This window comes from Tupaia chinensis, unplaced genomic scaffold (assembly GCF_000334495.1).
Source record: "Tupaia chinensis unplaced genomic scaffold, TupChi_1.0 Scaffold000117_2, whole genome shotgun sequence".
Classification (NCBI taxonomy): Eukaryota; Metazoa; Chordata; class Mammalia; order Scandentia; family Tupaiidae; genus Tupaia; species Tupaia belangeri.
This window is the reverse complement of record NW_006159583.1, coordinates 5,290,759-5,312,097: the sequence shown is the minus strand read 5'-3', so window position 1 is coordinate 5,312,097 and position 21,339 is coordinate 5,290,759. Positions and strand designations below refer to the sequence as shown.

Below are 21,339 nucleotides of genomic sequence, written 5' to 3'. Positions count from 1 at the left end.
GAATTCTTGACTTCCTTTTAAGCATATTTTAACTTAGTTTTCTTTCTTTCCACATCAGTGTGAGATTTGAGGGTTTTATTTTATATTCATTTCTATATTTTGAAAGTAAAAGATTGTGGGTGCAGGGTTATAATTATATACTCTCTATTACAAAGTGTATGCTATTTCTTTCTCAAATTTTATTAAAAAATTGTTCAAGGATGTTTTCTGACTGTCTGGGGCTGAATCACTTTCCTTGAAGGAATAACCCAGACATTAAGTCATGCTATCAGATCTGTTGCAGGCCTCAAGCCTCACCTTCCAATCAGTGAGACTTAGCTTTACTGCGTACTTCCCAACTTCATGTACTTAGATTGTGAAGAAGTTTAGGAGTTTTGATATCCTTCTGAGAAATCTTTGTTGGCCCAAAGCTGTGAGGTTTTTATCCTGTTTTCTTTTATTTCCTGCTTTTTTTGAAAATGTCTCCAGTTTTAGCTTTCACATTTAGGTTAATGATCTATTGTGAATAAATTTTTAATGTGTTGCTGAGATTAATCCAAGATTCATTGTTTTTCATATGAATATGAATATGTTCAAAAACCATTTGATCAAAAATACTTCTTTACTATTGGATTATGTTGCAATATTTGTTGGAAAACTATTTAACCAAATGTTAACTATTTCTGAATTCTGTTCTTTTTTATTGCTGTGTATATTTAAACTTACTATAATACCACACTTGGTTATTATAGTTTTTTGAAATAAGAGAATGTAGGTTTTCAAGGTTTGTCATTTTTTCTTTTTCCAAACTTATTTCGATAGTTCTAGTTCACTTATTTCCATGTATGTACTTAAATCAACTTGTCAATTTCTTCTTTAAAAAACTCTTCTGGGATCTGGTTGGGATTATGTTGATTCTAGATCCATTGAGAGAATGAATCTTAACAATATTGAGTCCCATGTGAACATACTATGCCTCTTTACTTTTTAAATTACTTTAATTTCTCTCAGCATTATTTGTAGTTTTCAGTATAGAATTTTTACATGTTCTGTTTATAATATTTCTTTTTTTTTTCAAATCTATTAATTCTCCGATCTCTATTATTTTTAGGTCTTAGAGTATCAGCCGATTTTTCTCCTGGTTTAGGTTCATGTTTACATACTTATTCATGTGCCTAGTAATTTTAGACTAGACATAGATAATGGACATTGTGAATTTTATGTTGATTGGTACTAGATTGTTTTTATTTTTTTAAAAGCCTTGTTACTGTGAATCTAGAATAAATGTTTTTGTCTTGGGCTTATTTAGCTTTACTATGAAGACTTGGCCCAGTTTCAGGTCTCTACTGAATTTCTGTGTTGTCAACAAAGATATTCTACTCTGGCTAGTTGAAACTTGAATGTCTACCAGCTCTCTGTGGGCTCTGGGAATTGTTTGGCTTACAATGTCCTAGTTGTTTTTTATCCAGCCTTGTGGAATTTTACCCTAAATACAGTTGGCTTATAATTCAGTCATGGATTTAGGCTATTCTTATCAAATTTTTAAAGAGATTTCTATGTGAATATTTTTCCACTCTAATATTCTGCCTTGGCAATTTTAACTGCTCAAATTACCTTAAGTCTGGTTTTTGTCACCTTTGCTCATGGTGATGGTCATTTTCTGCTTAGAAATCCTCTTTCTACATCATAGTCTAGAAAGTGCTTCCAGGCAGAAATCTACTATAAATACAGTGTTTGAACACTTCATTTTTCCCTTTCTTTTGGAGACCATAGTTCTGTGCTGCCTATTTTCCAATGTCCAAAAGCAGATATTTCATAGTTTGTTCAATTTTGACATTTTTTTTTTTTTACAGTGAGAGAATAAATGCAGTATCAGTTACTGCACCATGGCCAGGGGTGGCAGTCTGTTGATGAGTTCTTGCTTGTTTTGCTAGGTTTTGATCATTTATTTGCTTGATGGAGGGAGAATCTGTGATAAAATTCACTCAGTTCTATGTACATAGGCATTGTTTTCTGGTTGGATCTTCCATCTCTCTTCCTTTCTGCTTCCCCTCCTCTCCCCCAAAAGCACTAGCAATAAAACTTTTAAAAGAGGAGTGGAATTTTCAGGGAGGATCCAATAAGAAATGTAACCACAGATTATCTTCCTCCATCTCCTTTTTGAGTTATGTAGAGCAGAGGTACCAGGTATAAAACTTATTGAACTTTTAAAATTATCATCAATTGGTCTGAATTTACAAATATATATTACTTTTTTTTTCTGGAAAAACAAAACTTACTGCACCATTTTGTATTATAGTAAGTTTTGCTCCTGTCACAGAGAAAAACATTATCTCAGTTTAGACTGAATTTGCAAAGGAAAATTACACAGAAGTATTTAATCATAAACACATTTTTAAAATGAACTACAGTGATATATAAATAATAACTTTTATTTATATGTATATCTGCCTATGAAGAATAAATATGCACCTAATTAGGATTTTCTCCTTTTCAAATGGGCACCTTATCTTTGTAGAAAAGTAAATTTTATTTTTTATATTTAATCTTAAAATGATTTGATATTTATTAAAATCTAGCTGTAGCTTTTAGTGCATTTAAATGGATGTCATGTGCAAATATGCCAAGTTTTTGGTTTATATTTATTCTAGACATTTTGTACAGTGCTCAGATGTACAGAAGTATAAATATGTTCACTTATATAACTTTACTAATGTTTCTAGCAAGTCTCAATAATAGCAGAAGCTACCAGAAGGTTACCTCTCTCTGCTTTAAAATCTAGTCTTTTTAAGAAAAATACTCAGAATAAATATGCACTTAATCAGGATTTTTCCTTTTTCTGTCTTATTCGCTACTTTCCAGGGGATAATCTGAAAGTATGGTATAGGATAGGACGGGAAGATTAGAGATGACAAGTAGAAACTTGGTTGGTTTAATGTTATTATACAATAGGGACCTCAACAAAGTTCATGGAAGTGGAAGGAGATGATAAATATGAGACACAGATGCCATCTTAGAAGGCTGGTGACCACATCCCCAGGTCACCCAACCTTTGTCATATGTCTCCAACGTATGATCCTTTGGGTTTATCATTTCCTACTTATCTATAGTAAAAGTTGTATCTCTTCTGTAACTTTATGCTGTGGAATTTCAATAAATAGTATTTACCGACTTATAGCAGCACAGCTTTTTAAGATTTAATCCAAGTATAAAGATTATACTCATTCACTCTTATCAGCAAGGATGCAGAGAATTCAGAGAATTTATTTCACCTAAGCACCTTAGCAGAGATGCAAGTGCCACCTTGTGGTAATGTAAGTGGTTACAAAATGACAACTTTCTCATATCATTTCCCTGGTTGTAAAGCTGATTTTCTCTTTTTCAGATGGGCACCTTATCTTTGTGGAAAAGTAAATTTCATGTGTTATATTTCATCTTAAAATGATTTGATATTTATTAAAACCTAGCTGTAGCTTTTAGTGCATTTAAATGGTTGTCGTGTGCAAATATGCCAAGGTTTTGGTTTATATTTATTCTAGATTCTATCTCTATGTAAGTCATCACAATTCAACTATAAGATGCTATATATTTTATGTCAGTGCTGCATATGTTTAATTTAGTGTGATGCTGATTCATCTTACTTCGTGGTACATTAAGCTTCTGTGTAAAATAATGCATTTGAAACCCAACATAGATTAAGAGATTTTAGTTAGAGAAAAAAGGAATTTAGGGCTGAATAGAAAGATACGTGTTACCCATTATTTTTCTTATTTTCTCACTTACTAGAGTATGGAGACTGAATTTTAATTTCAACCTTAAAATTGATCTTCATGTCTATAGAAAGTTAATAGAAGATGCTTAATTTACTGAAAAAGATAACATTCAATGTGCCTGACTTGGTTATATGTGTTAGAAAGTGTGCAGTGAATTAAATAAATGAGGAACTTATGACCAATATTGACAAAGTAGCTTCCTCAGCTGGAGGTAAACTTTTTGGTAATTTCTGGGACCAGCAGATGGTGTAATGGTTGATTACATCACTAGACTCCCACATGGCCAACCGTGGTTTGAATCCTGGACTCAGAGGCTTTAAACTCATGCCAGGCGCATGTGTGTGCATGCCCAAAAATCTCGAGAGAAGAATGGAGGGGAAGGGGTTGTGGTGTGACCATTCCTCCTGGGGAAGTGATTTCTCACTTTCTGTCTGTCTCTCTTTCTCTGTCTCTCTGGCAAGCACACACCCCCTATAGCAAGAATCTCTTTAAAAAAATCATTTGGTAATTTCTGAAAATTACTGGATCATCTTCTTGGTGTGTCATGGGAGCCAAACACTGGTCGCCTGTGATAATCTTCTCAGAGATCCATGGATTATTAGTTCATGTAAAAATTTTGATATGCCGACATACTTTTCCCTTTTTCAATAATCACTCATAAACTTATATTTATGAAAGACATCACTTGAGTATCTTGTCAAGCAGGTTATATAATTTTTCTGGGATTTCATCTTCCTTTCTTTGACATTGTCTTAGTTCATTTTACTCTGCTATTAGAGGATACTGCAGACTGGGTAATTTATGATGAACGAAATGCATTCAGCTCACAGTTGTGGAGACCAGGAAGGCCAAGGTCAAGTGGCTGTACCTGGTGAGGGCTTTGTAGGGCTTTGTGCTGCATCATCACATGTAGAAGATGGGAAGGTGAAGGAACATGCATGATACACAGAGGAGGGAGCTAAGCTTACCAGTTTTTCAGGAGCCACCTCCTACAATAATTAACCTTCTCCTGTGATAATGTTATTATTTCACGCATGAGCCCTCATGACCTATCTTTTAATGTTCCCCCCCACTCCAATGCTGTTACAATGGCAATTTAATTTCAATATGGGGGACAGCCAGTGGCCTGGTGGCTAAGGCAACAGAATCCCTCCTGCATGACTGTGCAGTTGGAATCCTGGACCGATTGCTTGAAAAACACACATGTCACGTGTGTACAGGCCCAAAATTCCAAGAGGAAAATGGAGGAGAAGGGATTGAGGTGTCGCCATCTCCCCAAGGGGTGATTTCTCGCTTTCTCTTTTTCTCTCTGTCTCTCTCTGGCGAATTTATGTACCCTATAGTAAATTTAAAAAAAAAAAAAAAGGATAAGGAAAAGAAAAAGAAAAGGAGAAATAAAAGAATTTCAGCAAGTTTTAGAGGAGACATTCAAACCACAGCAGATAGTTAACATGTGCTTTTTTTAGAATGACAAACAGAAGCTTACTGTATCTACTATTATTTTTTCCTTAGTAAAATTTAAAAAATACTGGTTTAGATTCTTGTGTGTGTGTGTGTGTGTGTGTGTGTGTTTATACTATCACTTAGGTGAGCCTAAACAGGGCAGCCAGCAGGGGTCAGGCTTTTCTACTGTATGAATTTGAATTTTATATCTGTCACAGTATCTGTCAAGAATTTACAGGCTTCTTTATTATACCATTAGCATCACACCCTTCAGAAACTAATGTTTATCAGTTATATTATCACCTAGTCATAACAAATGAGGAAGGACTTGTGAGGCTCCGAGAGGCTTTCTGAACCAACGTCTTCATCTGAATGTTATGGTCACCTGCCATAGAAACAAGGAATACCATTCTTCGAAGAGACGTTATTTCTTCTAATAACCTCTGATGAGCTCATCAGTGCTTTCCATGGGGTTATCTATGTGTATGCAGGTGAATAAGTATAAGATGTATTGCAGTTTGGAATGTTGCAAAGTGGAGAGAACATGTATTATTATTATTATTTGCTCTGAATATAACAGTGGGTGTTTATTTTAAATTCAGGACCTGGCCTTTCATTATCAAAAGCCCCAAGCAGTATAAAAACCTTTCTTTCATGGATGCAATGAATAAATTTAAATGGACTAAAAAGGAAGGTATCTCCTTCAACAAGCTTGTCCTCAGCCTACCAGTGAACGTGAGATGCTCCAAGACAGACAATGCAGAGTGGTCGGTAAGCCTTGCAAGTTTGTTTTAACCTCTGAGAAGCTCCATGTGGTATTTCACCTGACTCCACAACAGGAAACTCTATAGTCATGGATTCATAAATCCAATGGGCCAGTTGTCTTTTGAAATATCTGATAGTTTATTTGCTCAGTATCTGAAAACTCCTGATTCCACTTGTTTCAAAGAGGAAAATTTATTCTAAAACTAATGTTGGGATGAAGCACAGCTAGGTTGAGAAGAGCAGTTCAAAAACCAATGGGGCCAGGACCAGCAAGTGGCATGGTGGTTAAGATGCTGGACACTCCCACATGGCCAACTACGGTTCAAGCCCTGGACCTGCTGGCTTGCTTTCTCACTTTCTTTCTCTCTTTCTCTCTCTCTCTCTCTCTCTCTCTCTCTGGTCAAATTAAAATAAATGAAGGAATAAATAAAATTAAGTAAAAAAGAAAAACAAGGAAAAAGAAACAAGAAAACTAATGGGGCCTGCTTTATATATTTTCTCCAAAAGGAGTGTCTGATTCTGTTCTACCTTCCTGCTAAGCCCTGTGTTTCTCACTCCCTTGCTGTTTGAATCTTCCAGAGTCATCCCTGGTCCCCTTTATCCAGAAAAGTGGATGACTGAGCAGACTTGGCCACAATCCAGATCTTAACTCACTTGCTCACTTGTATTGTCTGTTCTTTCATTTTCAGATTCAAGGAATGACTGCATTACCTCCAGACATAGAGAGACCGTATAAAGCACAACCTCAGGTGTGCAGAACATCTTCTTCCTCCTCTCTGCACAGAAATGTCTCCGTCCAGCTGCTCATGTGCCTCACGCTCCTTGGCAGTGTTCTAAGCACCAGGCACCAGTGGTCCTAACTGTGCTGTGTGGAGGATGGCGTCTTTCATACCATTTAAAGTGCAGGTTAAAGACTGTGTCCACTCTGGGCACGAAGAGTGTGGAGAGTTTTCTTTCACACACTCCGTCCTTCTCTCCTTCCCCTTTCCCCATCTCCCTGGGAGATGCCATTGAATTCTCTGCTTAGCCTCAGAAATGTCTGATGTTAGGTACAGAGGGCCAATCAAAAGAAACTAGCCAGACTTAGCATAACCTTTCTTTAAAAATTGGACCGCCAAGTGGAAATAAAAGATTTCCTTTTATATTCCATTTTATTTAAGCATTCATTGTTACTTTTCTTTGCATGACTTCTGTAATTTTTTTAAAAAATGCCTTCGGCTTAAAATACAAGAATGATTCTCCATTCCGGTTATTTTCTTTATGGTTCTTTGAGTGTGGCCTTGCAAGCACACTAACAGTCCTTCCGGTCTGCAGCGTGATCCAGTTCTGGTCTTTTCTGAACTACTCATGGCCCTCTTTCCTCAATGCTTGTAGATGATACCCACTCTAGTCTCTTCATTTCTCTGGGTTTATCAATACCCCCCACATCACCCACGCCCACCTCTCAGTACTTTCCACTCCTTCCCTGCTCAGTACTCTCTTCTTTAGAGCTCTGATACTATCTGAAAAGAAAGGTGATGAGGAACCTGGAAATGGAATGTGACTGATTGTAGGCTGAGGAGGACTTGGAGCTGGCTTGAACCCCATGCTGGGGGTGGGGGAAACCTTTTTTGAGGTTCCAAGTCAAAGCCAGGCAGTGTAGCCAGTATTGGAGGGGCAAGCTCACGTGGCTCCTCATCGACAACGTTGGGTGTCCCACACACCCTGCATGCCGGAACAGCGCGAGTCATGGTTGTAGACTTATTTCTATATTAGTCAATAAATTGATTTTCCATATAAAATGATCAACAATTGAAGTTTAGCTGAATCTTGTTTTATGCCGTTTCCTCATTTCTTCAGGTAAATATGTTTGGATCATATCAATAAACAAAATGAATTAAATTTTTGTGTGATATCTTATACTCCTTGAGCGAATCAAGCTATTCTGTACTGATGTCAGTAAAATCAATGAGAAAAGTTGCATCTTTTTTTCTATGCCATTTTAAGTCTTTTCTACCTGCAAACAATGTTTTTGACACAAAATACATTGTCTTTTAAATAAATATTATGTGTTGGAGGGTTTCCTTCTTGGTTCTCAGAATTTGTCCATTTGATGACAGGTTTTAAATATTTATGAGGCATATTTTATAGTGAGCTTTATTTCTTTTTATTGTGTAAATGCTATATCAGATTCTATGATTTTTTTCCATCCAAATATTTATACAAGAAATATAATAATCCCAAACACTCCCTCTTTAAAATTTCATGTTTATTTTTACTTCACAGTTTCTGAATCTGGGATGCCAAAGTTAAATCATTTCCTTTGGAAATTACTTGATATTAAATTATTTTCCTTATTCTTCGTGAGGAAGATGAACATACCAGCTAAGAAAAAAAATAAACCGCTTTGGAAGCTTGCCTTTGTGTAGCTAGCCAAGGGAATCAATTTTTCCACTAATGTTGCTAGGAAGAAAGTGACATTTTTTTTTCCTCCAAGGAATTCGCATAGGTAGATATGGTTTTGGAGAATTGACATTGTATTTGAAATTAGGATAGATTATATGAGAACAAAACACCGTCACTCAGTTGGCTTTTGCTTTCCAATGACTATTTAGTCTGCATATGAAGAACTATGTTCTTTGAAACGTCATAGTCTCCAGATTGTAAAGCCACAGGATTAGAGTCAACTGTGATGACTGTGCGGGCGGTGCACTTGGAGGGCTGCTCTTGAGGGGCCGGCTTTCTTGTCAGTTGGGTGATTGCTAATTATTCAGGGAAAACTTCTCTTCCCTCCTTTTAAACTGTGATGATTGTACGGGCAGTGCACTTGGAGGGCTGCTCTTGAGGGGGCCGGCTTTCTTGTCAGTTGGGTGATTGCTAATTATTCAGGGAAAACTTCTCTTCCCTCCTTTTAAAACCTCCCATTTTTTATGGCTAAAAGAGATTTCCTACAGTCTGTCTTTTGCTTCATTGATGTATATGAGTTCTGTGGGAAATCCATATGCAGCCTTTAAATCATTTTAACTTGCTGTCAGCCATTCAGTCTTGAGCCAGACACGGCTACATACTTGAACTACGATGGTGACTATGAAATTGAAGGCTCAAATCTAGTGAGGAAACCAGAGATTGTGGGTAGGGATATTTTTTTTTTTAAAGTCTTTTATTTTTGAGTCCTCTTTACTTAGTCAATATAGCATCAGTTTTGAAGGCTGTAGGATATAATTTCTTTTCACCGGTAGTATACATCTTTACTTATCATAATATTTGGCATATATAGCATGTACAATTAAGTGTAGTATTTACCATAATGTTAGTGGTATTTTTAGAATTACCTATTTTCCATATTTCCTACAGGAAAAATGTATTCAAATACAATAGTTAACAGTGAGATTTTTGGTATAGGGCATGTGTGCTCACCAGAGAGACAGACAAAAAAATGAGAAATCACCCCCCCCAAAGGGGGATGGCCATGTTACAATCCCTTTATGTGGGAGTCCAGCAATGTAACCATTATGCCATCTGCTAATCCCTAACATATATATGTATACATATATATAAATTTGTTATACAGCAGGTGCATTTGCCAAAGAGTAACAGAGAGGGAAACTGAGAAATCACCCCCTGGGGAGATGGCCATGCCACAATCCCTTTCCCTTCCTTCACCTCTAGGAATTTCGGGCACATATTCACACACATCCAGTGTGATTTTCAAGCTGCTGGGTCTGGGATTTGAACTGCTCAGTAGGCCATGTGGGATTCAGCTGCCTTAACCTCCAAGCCACCTGGTGGCCCCAGAGAAGATATTTTTTATTTTATTATTTTTTGAGAGGTTTTTGTATTAGGCACGTGTGCTCACCAGAAAGACAGAGAGAGACAGAGAGACAGAAAGTGAGAAGTCACCCCCAAGGGGGGATGGTCACGCCACAATCCCTTCTTCTCCATTCTCCTCTTGGGATCTTGGGCACGCATGCACATGCGCACGGCGTGAGTTTAAGCCACCGGGTCCAAGACTCAAACCATGGTCAGCTACATGGGAGTCCAGTGACATAACCATTACACTAACTGCTGGTTCCAGGAGAAGGTATTTTTTAAAGGAAGATATGCTAGTGTCTCCAAGAGAAATATTTTTAAATGTGATTTGGATCTATTTGATGCTATCTAATTTATAAGTCACACTTTTGAGCACACTGCCTACGGGAGTGAAGGGAGAACTCTGAAGTGGAATGGGTAAACAAAGGACTTGGACAGGGGGATAGTCTTGAGTCTACACTGTAGCTAATTGTGTGTTATGTACAGGAAAGTATTGTTTCTTGAAATTGTCACACAGTGCTTAGTCTCTGGGTAATTGTACTTCTTCATACCTTTCCAGTGTGTAGACTTGACCTTAAATCTTTGCCTTACTACTTTACAATGAACGAAACCTTGATTTACAGCTGATTCCAAGCACAATGAAGAAACTAGGATATAATTTTTAAATCTCTTTAAAATAGTTATTTTCAAATGTATGTTTATTAGACTGTTTAATGTGATTTAACGGAAAAGTTTTCAGCAATTTTCTTTGTAACTCCTTTAAAGTATAGCACATGATTGCGTATACTTATTATAAATGATAGTGGAATCTTTCTGAAATTATGAAATGGGCTACATAAATATGCTTTTTAAAACTCTTAAAAATTTGAATTTGAAGTGTTTTTACCAATGTTATATAGAGCATGTAATGCCAGACATCATAAATAAAGCAGGAGTATATAAAGTTCTTTCATGGGCTGTCTTATTGTCGGTAGAAAAACACAGTAAACAGCACTGTAAAACCAGCTGAAGGCCATGCCTTATGGTCAGGGATCACTTTGTTAAAATGCTACAATAGAGCACCATTTCCGTGATGTAGCTTCATGAACTCAGAAGCCTACAAGATAGATTTAAAAAAAATCACCACCTAATTGGCTGCTACTGAAAATTTCCAAGCTACAATACCACTGTTTTGTAATGGGAAATGTAGTGCAGTCAATCTGTACAGGTTACACCATCCAATTTATATACATTATCACAGTGACCCAAATACAGTGATCGAGAACATACCGGTGGTTGCCGGAAGTTAAGGTTGAAATAAAGTCTCTCAAAGAGGCTCTGAGACTGAACAACATCAGAGCAGTACTACAGAAGGTCTGACAACAGGTTGATATCATGGAGTAACTTACAGAGTGGGATAAGGATCTGCCAAGAGTGATCTTCACACATACAGAGTGGCATAGTCCATTTCCTCTCACGGTAAACTACAGCGTTGAGGACTTTTTGCTTTTTTGTTTTGTTTTGTTTTGTTTTAGGTTTTTGCCTTAGGGCATGTGTGCTCACTGGAGAGAGGCAGAGAGAAGGAAAGAAGTAACCCCCAAGGAGGAATGCCCAGCCACAATCCCTTCTTCTCCATGTTCCTCTTGTTATTTTGGCATACATGCACATGCACCTGGTATGATTTTCAAGCCACAGAGTCCGAGACTCAAGCCATGGTGGACCTTGTGGGAGTACGGCACATCAACCACCATACCACCTGCTGGCCTCAAATTAAAGCTTTTGAAAGATAAGCAGACAGGCTGAACAATATGGGCGAACTTCAGGAGGATTAGGGTCATGTTGCAGGGGGTGGGGTGGGGAGACATCACTGCCCTGGGGTCAAATATTGTTAGCTTTTCCTTTCTCAAAGGTCAGTGGTGCCAATGAGGATTGGCATGACCACCCCAGGTAACAATTTATACAGAATTTAACCTAAGCAGAAAGTCCTCCTTGGGGCTAGTAAGATGTAACTCTAGACTGGGGAGGGGGGAGAGTTCGTTCTCACAAGGTGAAGTCAGTTTGATTCACTCACAAAATGAAGAGCTTTCTTTTTGGTGATGGAAGAGTTCTGTATACAAATTGTGATCCTTCATTGAAATATTACTTCTCCACACACACACATCGTCAAAATACTAATGAAATCCAAATATTGTCTACAGTTTAATTTATTGCACTGTATTAATACCAGCATCAAAGTACTGGTTTGAAACTGCACTGTGAGTATAGAAGAAGTCACAGGGAGAAGCTGGGGGAAGGTACACAGGAACAACTTGTATTAAACGTTCACCGTCTCATGAGTCTTATGCTATTCCAAAGTAAAAAGTGGAAATGAAAAGTGTTACTACTCTTAAAAAAAAAAAAAAAAGGAACCAGCAGTTGGCATAATGGCTATGTCGCTGGACTCCCACTTCGTCGACCACAGTTTGTGTCCTGGACCCGGGCGCCTGTGCGTGCATGCCCAAGATCCCAAGAGGAGAATGGGGGAGAAGGGGATTGCTGTGTGACCATCACCCCGGGGGGTGATTTCTCGCTTTCTGTCTCTATGTCTCTCTCTGCCTGTCTAGCGAGCGCACGTGCCCTATAGCGAAAAAACCTCTCCAAAGCAAACAAACAAAAAAAACCCATAGAAACATAGAATGAAAGTACAAGTTTATTTTGTTGCAAAAATGTTTGAAATGTATGCATAATGTTTTCATAATATGCATTATTAATGGAATTTTTAAAGTTCTCTAGGGCACTTTCATAAGTATACTTATAAGTAATAGTTCAGTACTTCACATATAGTGTAAGAAGTTAATATAAAGTGTAATATATCACCTTTTTAAAAATAAACTGTTGTTTATTTTCCTTATCAACCTTATTTCCACTTTGTATAAGAGTGTGGAAAAGCAGACTTAAGACAACTCGGTGGTTGTTCCCGCCCATTCAGTGGCCTGAGCAGTGGGGGCTGCAGACCAGTCTTCAGTGGCAGGCTGAGCACTCCAGTCTCCAGTAGGGAACTGCTGGATGGGCACAGACGGCACCTGCCTGCCTTCTGACCAGTCTGCGACCTCAGGCTGAGTGGCAGTAAACTCAGGAGCTGGAACAGCCCATTCACCCTGAAATTCCTCCTTGGTCACAGCCTTTTCAGCTACAGCCTGCTCCTCCTTTTCAATCTCTTCAGAATCTCTGTAGAAGTAGAGATCAGGCATGACCTCCCTCGGGCGCTCACGGCAGATGGTGCCACGCAGAACTTCCCTGGCCAGCATCCACCACGTCAGACCCACCGAATGAGCCCCCTTGTTGTTGCATGGGATGGTAACATCCACATAACGCAGAGAATGTGTGTTGCACAGAGCAATGGTAGGTAGATTGACATAAGGCGCCTCTGTGAGAGGCTGGTGGTCGGCCCTGGGATCAGTCACCACCAGAAGACATGGCTCCCGGAAGGCTGCCTGGATCTGGTTAGTGAAGGTTCCAGGAGTGAAGCGACCAGCAATAGGAGTGGCTCCAGTGGCAGCAGCGAATTTCAGCACAGCTCTCTGCCCAGTGTTCCTGAAAGATATGACACTGATGTCAGCAGTGTTTTCCATGGCAACAATGGACGAGCTGCCAGGTCCTCTTCAGATTTATGATGGAGATGCCGTCACTTTTCCTCTTGTGGATGTACTGCTCCCTTTGGAAGTCATGGTTGGTGCCACCTAAGTGGGTTCCTGCGGCAAAGGATTTGAGGACATCCTCCTCCTTCATCTGCAGGACATCAAGGGCGCCGGACATCGTGAAAGTGTCCCGCTAAGTTACGACAGGAACCCAGAACAAGGCCGAATGGACCCTTGGAAGGGTAGTGCGGAAAGCTAAAGTGTAATCTATCACTTTTGTCTGTCCCCTTCAAACATTTTTACCATTGTTATCATGTGAGAGGGGACATCAAAACGTTTATGGGAAAAATGGACTTAAATCATGAGTTTATCTTGGTACAAAAATTTTTGAAATCCATGCATAGTTTTTACAATATCTGTAGTATTTTATTTTTACATTTGTTATAAATTCTATAACAGATGATATTATTTTAGCTGTAGTGTATTTTTTAAAGAATTATTTTATTTAACTTTATTTATTTATTTACTTATTTTAACTTGACCAGAGAGAAAATGAGAGAGAGAGGAAAAGTGAGAAAGCAAGCTGCCAGGTCCGGAACTCGAACCGTGGTCAGCCATGTGGGAGTCCAGCACCCTTAATCACCACGCCACCTGCCAGCCCCCAAAGTCTTTATTTTATCCATGTAGTTAACAATGCAGTGATGATTTTCAGCCCCTGGTGTAGATTAAGTTTTCTATCTGGTATCATTTTCCTTTTGCTTGTCAGATTCCCTTTAACCATTTTTGTAGTACAGGTCTGCTCATGATCAATTCTGTCAGCTGCTGTATTCTTAAGTTTTTATTCCTCCCTCCTTTTAAAAGATCATTTTTTGAGGGTAGAGAACTCTAGGCTAACGGTTTTCCTCTCAGTGTTTTAAAGATGTTGCCCTTTTACTCTGTTTCTGGTGAAAACATCCTATGGGCTCTTTCCTTTGACTGCTTCTATGTATCACTAGCTTTAGGTAATTTGATTATGATATCCCTTGTATATAAGCTTTTTTTCATGTTTATTGTACTTGGGTTAGGTTCTTGGATCTGAGGTTTATAATTCTTTAAATAATGTTTGGCATTTTTATGGCTATTAATTTTTAATTTTTTTCTGTATCCTTTTTCTTCAGAAATTCCAATTATTATTATTTTTTTCTGGACAGGTTTTTGCTATAGGATGCTTGTGCTTGCCAGAAAGACAGAGAGAGACAGAGAGATAGAAAGCAAGAAATCACCTCCCGGGGAGATGGCCATGCCACAGTCCCTTCTCCTCTATTCTCCTCTCGGGATCTTGGGCACGCACGCACACACGCCCGGTGTGAGTTTAAGTCACTGGGTCCAGGACTTGAACCGTGGTCAACTACATAGGAGTCCAGCGACATAGCCATTACGCTAACTGCTGGTCCCAGAAATTCCAATTATTGAGGCAGTCTTGGCTCTTTAAAGTTGTCTTACAGTTTTTGGTATTCTATTTTTTTTTTTCTCAAGATTTTTGCCATAGGGCAAGTGTGCTGGCCAGAGATAAAAACAGTGAGAGGGAAAGTAAGAAATCACCCCCTAAGGGGGATGGCCATATAGCAGTCCCTTCTCCATTTTCCTCCTGGGATTCTGGGCACCTATGTACACACGCCTGGCATAATTTTCAAGAAACCAGGTCCTCGGCTCAATCAGTAGTTCACCCTATGGCAGTCCAACACCCTAACCGCCATGCCACCTGCTGACTCCTAATGCAACCTTTTCTTATAACTGTGTTCCATATTAAGTAGTTCTATTGCTATGACTTTAAATGTATTAATCTTTTCTTCAGTCACGTCTTATACATTATCACCATTTGGTGCATTTATCATCAAGGATATAGTAGTTTTCATCTTTAATAATTTCATCTCTAGGAATTTGAGTAGAATCTTTTTTATATTTTCCATGCCTTTACTTAACATGCTCGATCTTTCCACTACCATCTGGAACACATGAAATACAGGTATAATAACTATTGTAATGTCTCCACATACTAATTCTTTCCTGTTGGCATCTTTAAGTCAGTCTCAACTGATCAACCTTTCCCTCTCATTATAGACTGTATTTTCCTTCTTTGCAGGAAATTTTAAGAATATTGTAGATTGACTGAACTGGCTAAAGTCCCTCAGAAAACAGTGAGAATTGTTCTTCATTTCATTGTTCTGACATTTGATCTACTTTAATAGAAGTCTCTAAAAGTAGCAATTTTATAAGTAGATGAAAAAAGATACACTAAAAGTTACAAAAATTATTTAACTCCTATGTACAAGAAATATTCCATCATAGAAATTATAATACCGATTGTCTACCCAAAGTTTAAAAGTTAACAAATTTGACAGCTGGCTCAGTACAGGCAGCATAGCTATAATCAAGAAAGAAGCGCCATCGTGTGGCATAAGCAAAAAATGACTGGATAAAGATAAAACAGAAACTGAACAGTTCCACGGGCAAGAAAGCAGATGTGAGAACTATTGGTGTGTCAGCCTGCAAGCCATTTGATCCAATAACTGCACGAGCTCTGGGTAAGCCAGGCTAGAGCACTGTTTCTACGGGTGTGAATTTTAGCTTCAGTTTGCTTAAATTTGGAGCACAGTGCCCTCTTGTGGTAGGTTTGTCACTTTGCAAATGGAGTGGTAAATTTCTCTGGAAGCAATCCACAGTGAGCCTTAAGCAGGTGAATATGGTCAAAGGGTTGAGTGGTCTGGAATGCAATACTAATAGGATTTTATATTTCTCTTTAGTATTACATTCTAAGAACAAAATATTTCATCTAATGCCACCTTTTAAAACAAATTTATTATGAAATCATGGTTTTATTTCAGTGTTTCTTCGTAGTGTCTTGTGTACATGAGTGGAATATATTGAAAAATTCATGGCTGAGTGTTTGTATCCACTTCAGCTTAAAACAAATAATAAAAATGACCCAAATTTATTGCTCATATCCATTTCTGAGAAATATTGCTAAATTTAAATGTTCTAGTTTGACAGCTGGACTGTTTAGTCGGTATTTAGCATAATAAAAATACATAGGCTTCAGGGACACATGACTGATCATGGATCAAGTCCCAGACCTGGTGGCTTGAAAAATCATACTAGGCACTCATGTATGCATATCCAAAATGCCCAGTGCGAGTGCCCTATGGCAAAATAAATAAATAAAAAATAAAATTCATTGGCTTCATTGAATCTTGTTTAGTGAACAGGAAACTTTACATTATACTATCTGTTAGAATTCAAGTATCTTTTTCACGAATGAGCTAGCTGAGTAGGGCAATGAAAGCTGTCTAGGTTACTTTATATTTTATGTACACATGAAAGGAGCTTATTTTATTAAAAGATAAAACCCTTGCTTTCCAGAATCCTCTGACTAATGCAGCAAATACCTACTATATTTTATTTTCCAAAAAATAAATCTGTTCACGAAGTAGATCTATCTAAAAACGAGCTACATGTAATTGGGCCTTCAGGAAAGCCATGACGCACTTTTGCATAGAACAACATTTTGTTTGCAAACGACGTAATAATTTCATTTTTCCCTAAAGGAGGTCTACTTCTGTGTTCAATTTCCTGTTTTCTCGCCTTTAAAATAAAGGGAGTATAATGAAAATTGAACTTAATATGAAGTTGTTTGCATGATATGGGCATCCTATGAAGTCCATTCCTGCCTTCTAAATAGTTAGAGGATGTAGGAATTTGGGATCATGAGACATTCAGAGATGAGAGTTTTCTTTTTTCATGTTATTATTTTAACACCAAGTCCTTATAACAAAGTGGGGGACATTGACTTCTACCTAAAAGGTTGTGGTCAGCCATTCAGCACCTCCTTAGGGACTGGAAATCAGCACACTGGTTCTGGAAGGATTCGATTCTGAAGGGTTAGATACCCACAGGACTTGCTTTCAACTTGAAGACCGAGATTGAATTTAAGGCACATGTGACATAAGAATTCTTTAATTTAGGAAGAATAAAGCATACCAAGAGTTACTTTTATTCTTTTCCACAAGAGAGGTGAGTCCCATTTCTGGAATACAAAGCTTGAAAGATTCTTTCTTTATGCATTTTCATCTTTGGTGTTGACTTGAATGTTTACAGAATGACCCGAGGTTGGAATTTCTCCCACACTGGTCTGCTCTAAAACCTGACTTTCCATTATTCTTCCCCACAGTGAATCACGATTTTCTCCTGTGTGCTTAGCACATAGAAAACAGCGAGCGAGAAATTTACAATCCGCTGTTTAGAATTTATGGTCTGTTTCTTTCTTCTTCTTCTTGTTCTTCTTTTTTTTTAAGATGTTAATATAAAAAACAATGAAGGTGAGGAAGCACTGCTTCAAGAGAAGCGGGATCCCACGAAGAGGGCCAGCTTTAAGGTGCGGTGGGGAAGCACTGCTTCAAGAGAAGCGGGATCCCACACGTGACTCTAATATTTCATCTTCCACAGCATGAACCATATGTGCCAAGGAGAGTTCAGCGAGGATTTCTAAAGCCTCAACAATTTTCTACGTGAGGACACATCTCTTGGAGCTTTGTGTCAAAAACATGCACTCTGGGACCAGCAGTTAGCGTACTGGCTATGTTGCTGGACTCCCACGTGATCGACCGCGGTTCGCATCCCAGACCCGGTGGCTTATGTGAAATGTAAGCTCTACGTAGCTTGGAAAATCATGAGATTCGTTTCTCCAGGATATCCAGTAATACATGCCACTGCAATAATAAAGACTAACATTGAAAAGCACCAAAGCATTTAGATATTTTATTAATTCTGGGATATTAGTGTGTCCTTTTTAAAAGGTGTATATTTGGGGCCAGCAGGTGGCATGGAGGTTAAGGGGCTGAACCCCACATGGCTGACTGCAAGGTTCAAGTCCTGGACCTGGTGGCTTAAGGATCAGGTTGGACATGTGTACCCAAAAAATCATGAAAGGAGAATAGAGGAGAAGGAATTAGGGAGTGGTCAGCCCTTTTGAGTGGTGATTTCTCAATCTCCATCTCTCTTCCTTTCTGTCTATTTTTGGGAGCATGCATACCCTACAGCAGTAATAATAATAATAATAATAATTTCTTAAAGTTTATTTAAGTGACATAACAATCATATGTATGTAGGGGGTACAGGGTAATGTGGGTAATATTTCCACACAATATATAATGACTAAGTCAAGGTAATTAGCATATCCATTGCCTCAAACATTTATCATTTCATTGTGTTGCACACTCAAAATCCCCACTTCTAGCTAGTTTGAGATACACATTAAATTATTGTTAAATAAGTTTACTGCACTGCACTACAGAACAAAAGAACTTCTATCTCCCACCTCGCTGTAATTGTGTACCCATTAGCCAACCTTTGCTCAAATGTGGAAGCTGAAAGTGGATTCCATAGAATCTGAGAGTACATGGGATTGTCAGAGGCTGAGAATGGCTGGGCAGTGAGGATAGGAGAGGCTGCAGAAGGTCGCGTCTCCACCTTAGGGTGCAAAGACATCCTCAGAGGTAAGAGACCTGCGCACAGTTAGAGAGCATAAGCAGGCACACCCCAGGGCTGTGCTCCAAGCTCTATGGTGTCCCTCTTCCCCGCTTCTTACTCCACCAACAGCCATTCTTTTGTGTTTTAGCCCAACACCCTGCTTTCGAGGAAGCAGAATCTAGATTCAAAGCATTGCAGAAAGACACTAGAGACCTGGAGAGGAAGGACAATGGAGCACAAGCGCATTCTGTCAGCAGGGAGCTGGAGTGGGAATGCATGGGACTGGGTGGTAGAGGATGGTGCCTGCGGGGGGCAGTCGTGTGGGGGGTAGAAAATCACCCCATGTCAAAGGGTGGCATGAGGTGAGTAAACCTAAAGTTCAAGACTTGGTTGGGGCTTGAAGTCTGCCTGGGTAGGGGACAAGAATGCTTCAACTCTGATGTGCCCTTGACAAGCACTCTGAGGAGACCAAATGCCATTCCTGGGGAGCTGCATTAGCTGCGTGTGGAGGGGAGCCCCTCAGAACATGGGGCTCCTTCACTGGCCCTCCCTGAAGATTGGTTGTTGGAAAGGCGGGCACCTTTGCCCAAAAGAGACAGCACTAGACAGAGGCCCACCAGGTGACAGACTTGAGCACTGCGAGGTTTCCCAGGACTCAGACAGCAAAGGCAAGATGGGGTCTGGAGGAGGAGAAACCCACAGAAAGAATGTTTTTTTGTGGAAGGAGTATAGTCAAAAGTTCTGTTCACTGCAGTGTCCACTATTCAGTCACTACTAGAGAGGTGCACGTTCAAGACACAATTACAAGTCCTTCCAATTGCCAAGGGCAGGGTGTTCAAGAGACAGCTGCAGAAGGACACTGAGCTCTGCCAGCACCTGAGGAACTTCTGGTTACTTTTAGCACATTTCCAGTAGTAAGAGGTGCTGCAGCAGAGACAGTATAATAAGGGAGTGGGAAAGGGCACAGGGTCAAACATGGGGTAAAAAAAAAATATATATATATATATATATATACACACACACACATATACATATTATGAAAGTAGAAATCGAATATTATTAATGATAACATGCATGATTAAGCCACTATGCAGTTTATTCTAGATGGGAAACCACATTTAGTATGTTGTGATGATGCTCAGGGAATGAATGTTAAGTAATTTTAAAAAAAAAGTTTCAGGAGAAAAAAAATAGTAAAACTATTCTTGTCAAAATTTAAAAAAAATGCATATTTGATGACTGCAGTAAGCTATATAGCCCCAGCTAGCTACTACTTTATAGTACGTTCATTCTACTCACTGAGGTTTATGCCTAACGTCAGACTTGTGTTCATGTATAGGTATATATCAGCTGCGCTTGCTATTGGAAATATTTAGACTAATTAAGTTCATTAGCAAATCAATTAAATGGGGGGAAAAGCATAGGAAGCAACCATGGATACCAGAGACAATGTGGGAGGAGGGGACATGGCAAAGGGTGAGGGATAGGGAATCAAGGATGGAAAAAAACAAACAAACAAAAAACAAACAAAAAACAACAACAACAACAAAAACCAAAGTATACAAGATGTAAGAAATGGAAAATTATTTGCTGATAACATGTATGTTGATGTGCTTGATTGAGTCAATAACCAGTGTATTTTGGATGGAAAATTCATTTGTATGCTGTAATGATGTATAGTGAATTAATGTAAAGAATAAATAAATTAAAAAAAAAAAAAAGAGGTGTTGCCTGGGGCACCTCTCCAGTCCCTGCTGAAATACTACTCTGTAGGTGAGGGAAATCCCACTATTACTTGGTTAAGAAAAGGAACAGAATGTCTTCTTCTATAGCCACCGGACCCTCCAGTCATGGCCCTAGCTGTTCTAGGATCAGGGTCTTTTCCAGGCCTCTTCATATTCTAGAAAGTCTCTGACTCATAAAATTAGAGAGATCAAAATGTTTTCTCTCTGTTATAGCATGCTGGAAGAGCAACAGCTAATCACATCATGACCATGTTTCTCAAACTAGGTATTCAAAATCCCCTGAGTGATCATGATAAGGTAGAGGTCATAGGTTCAGCCGCAATGGTGCAGCAGTAGCACAACAATGCAATGCTGGAAACCATAAGGGAGACGCAGGTTCAGGACCCTGTCAACCTTTGCATTCCATGTGCTTGTGAGTCTGGCTAGCTGGAAGACTGAGAGGAAGATCCCCTCACCCTGTTGAGGGTGGCTCTCTCTCTCATGTAAAGAAAAAAAGAATATATGTATATTCCTTAAAGTGCGGTTCACAATTATAAGACATTGAGTTGAGAAGGACTTTGGAGAATTGACTTGACCTCCTCCAACTCTCTAACTAGTCCAAGATACAGGTTTTTCCTAGCCACCCAAGCTCTAGAGCTGAGAAAAGTCTATATTATTTCTTCCCTTCTTTCTCTTTTCCTCTTTCTTTCTTTCTTTCTTTCTCTCTCTCTCTCTCTCTCTCTCTCTCTCTCTCTCTCTCTCTCT

At 38.8% G+C, this 21,339-nt stretch overlaps 1 protein-coding gene and 1 pseudogene across 1 annotated transcript in view; one reads left to right on the top strand and one right to left on the bottom strand.

Moving 5' to 3' along the window:
• Positions 1 to 7,845, top strand: part of MOXD1 (monooxygenase DBH like 1) — a 127,594-nt gene extending 119,749 nt beyond the window's left edge. Inside the window, exons 13-14 of the mRNA XM_006144367.3 lie at positions 5,798 to 5,966; positions 6,650 to 7,845. Of these exons, the coding sequence (XP_006144429.1) occupies positions 5,798 to 5,966; positions 6,650 to 6,820 (340 nt within the window). The 3' untranslated portion in view covers positions 6,821 to 7,845. The remainder of the gene's footprint in view (positions 1 to 5,797; positions 5,967 to 6,649) is intronic.
• Positions 7,846 to 12,661: 4,816 nt separating this feature from the next.
• On the bottom strand, positions 12,662 to 13,523 carry LOC102483028 (40S ribosomal protein SA pseudogene; annotated as a pseudogene).
• Between the last annotated feature and the right edge of the window lie 7,816 nt (positions 13,524 to 21,339).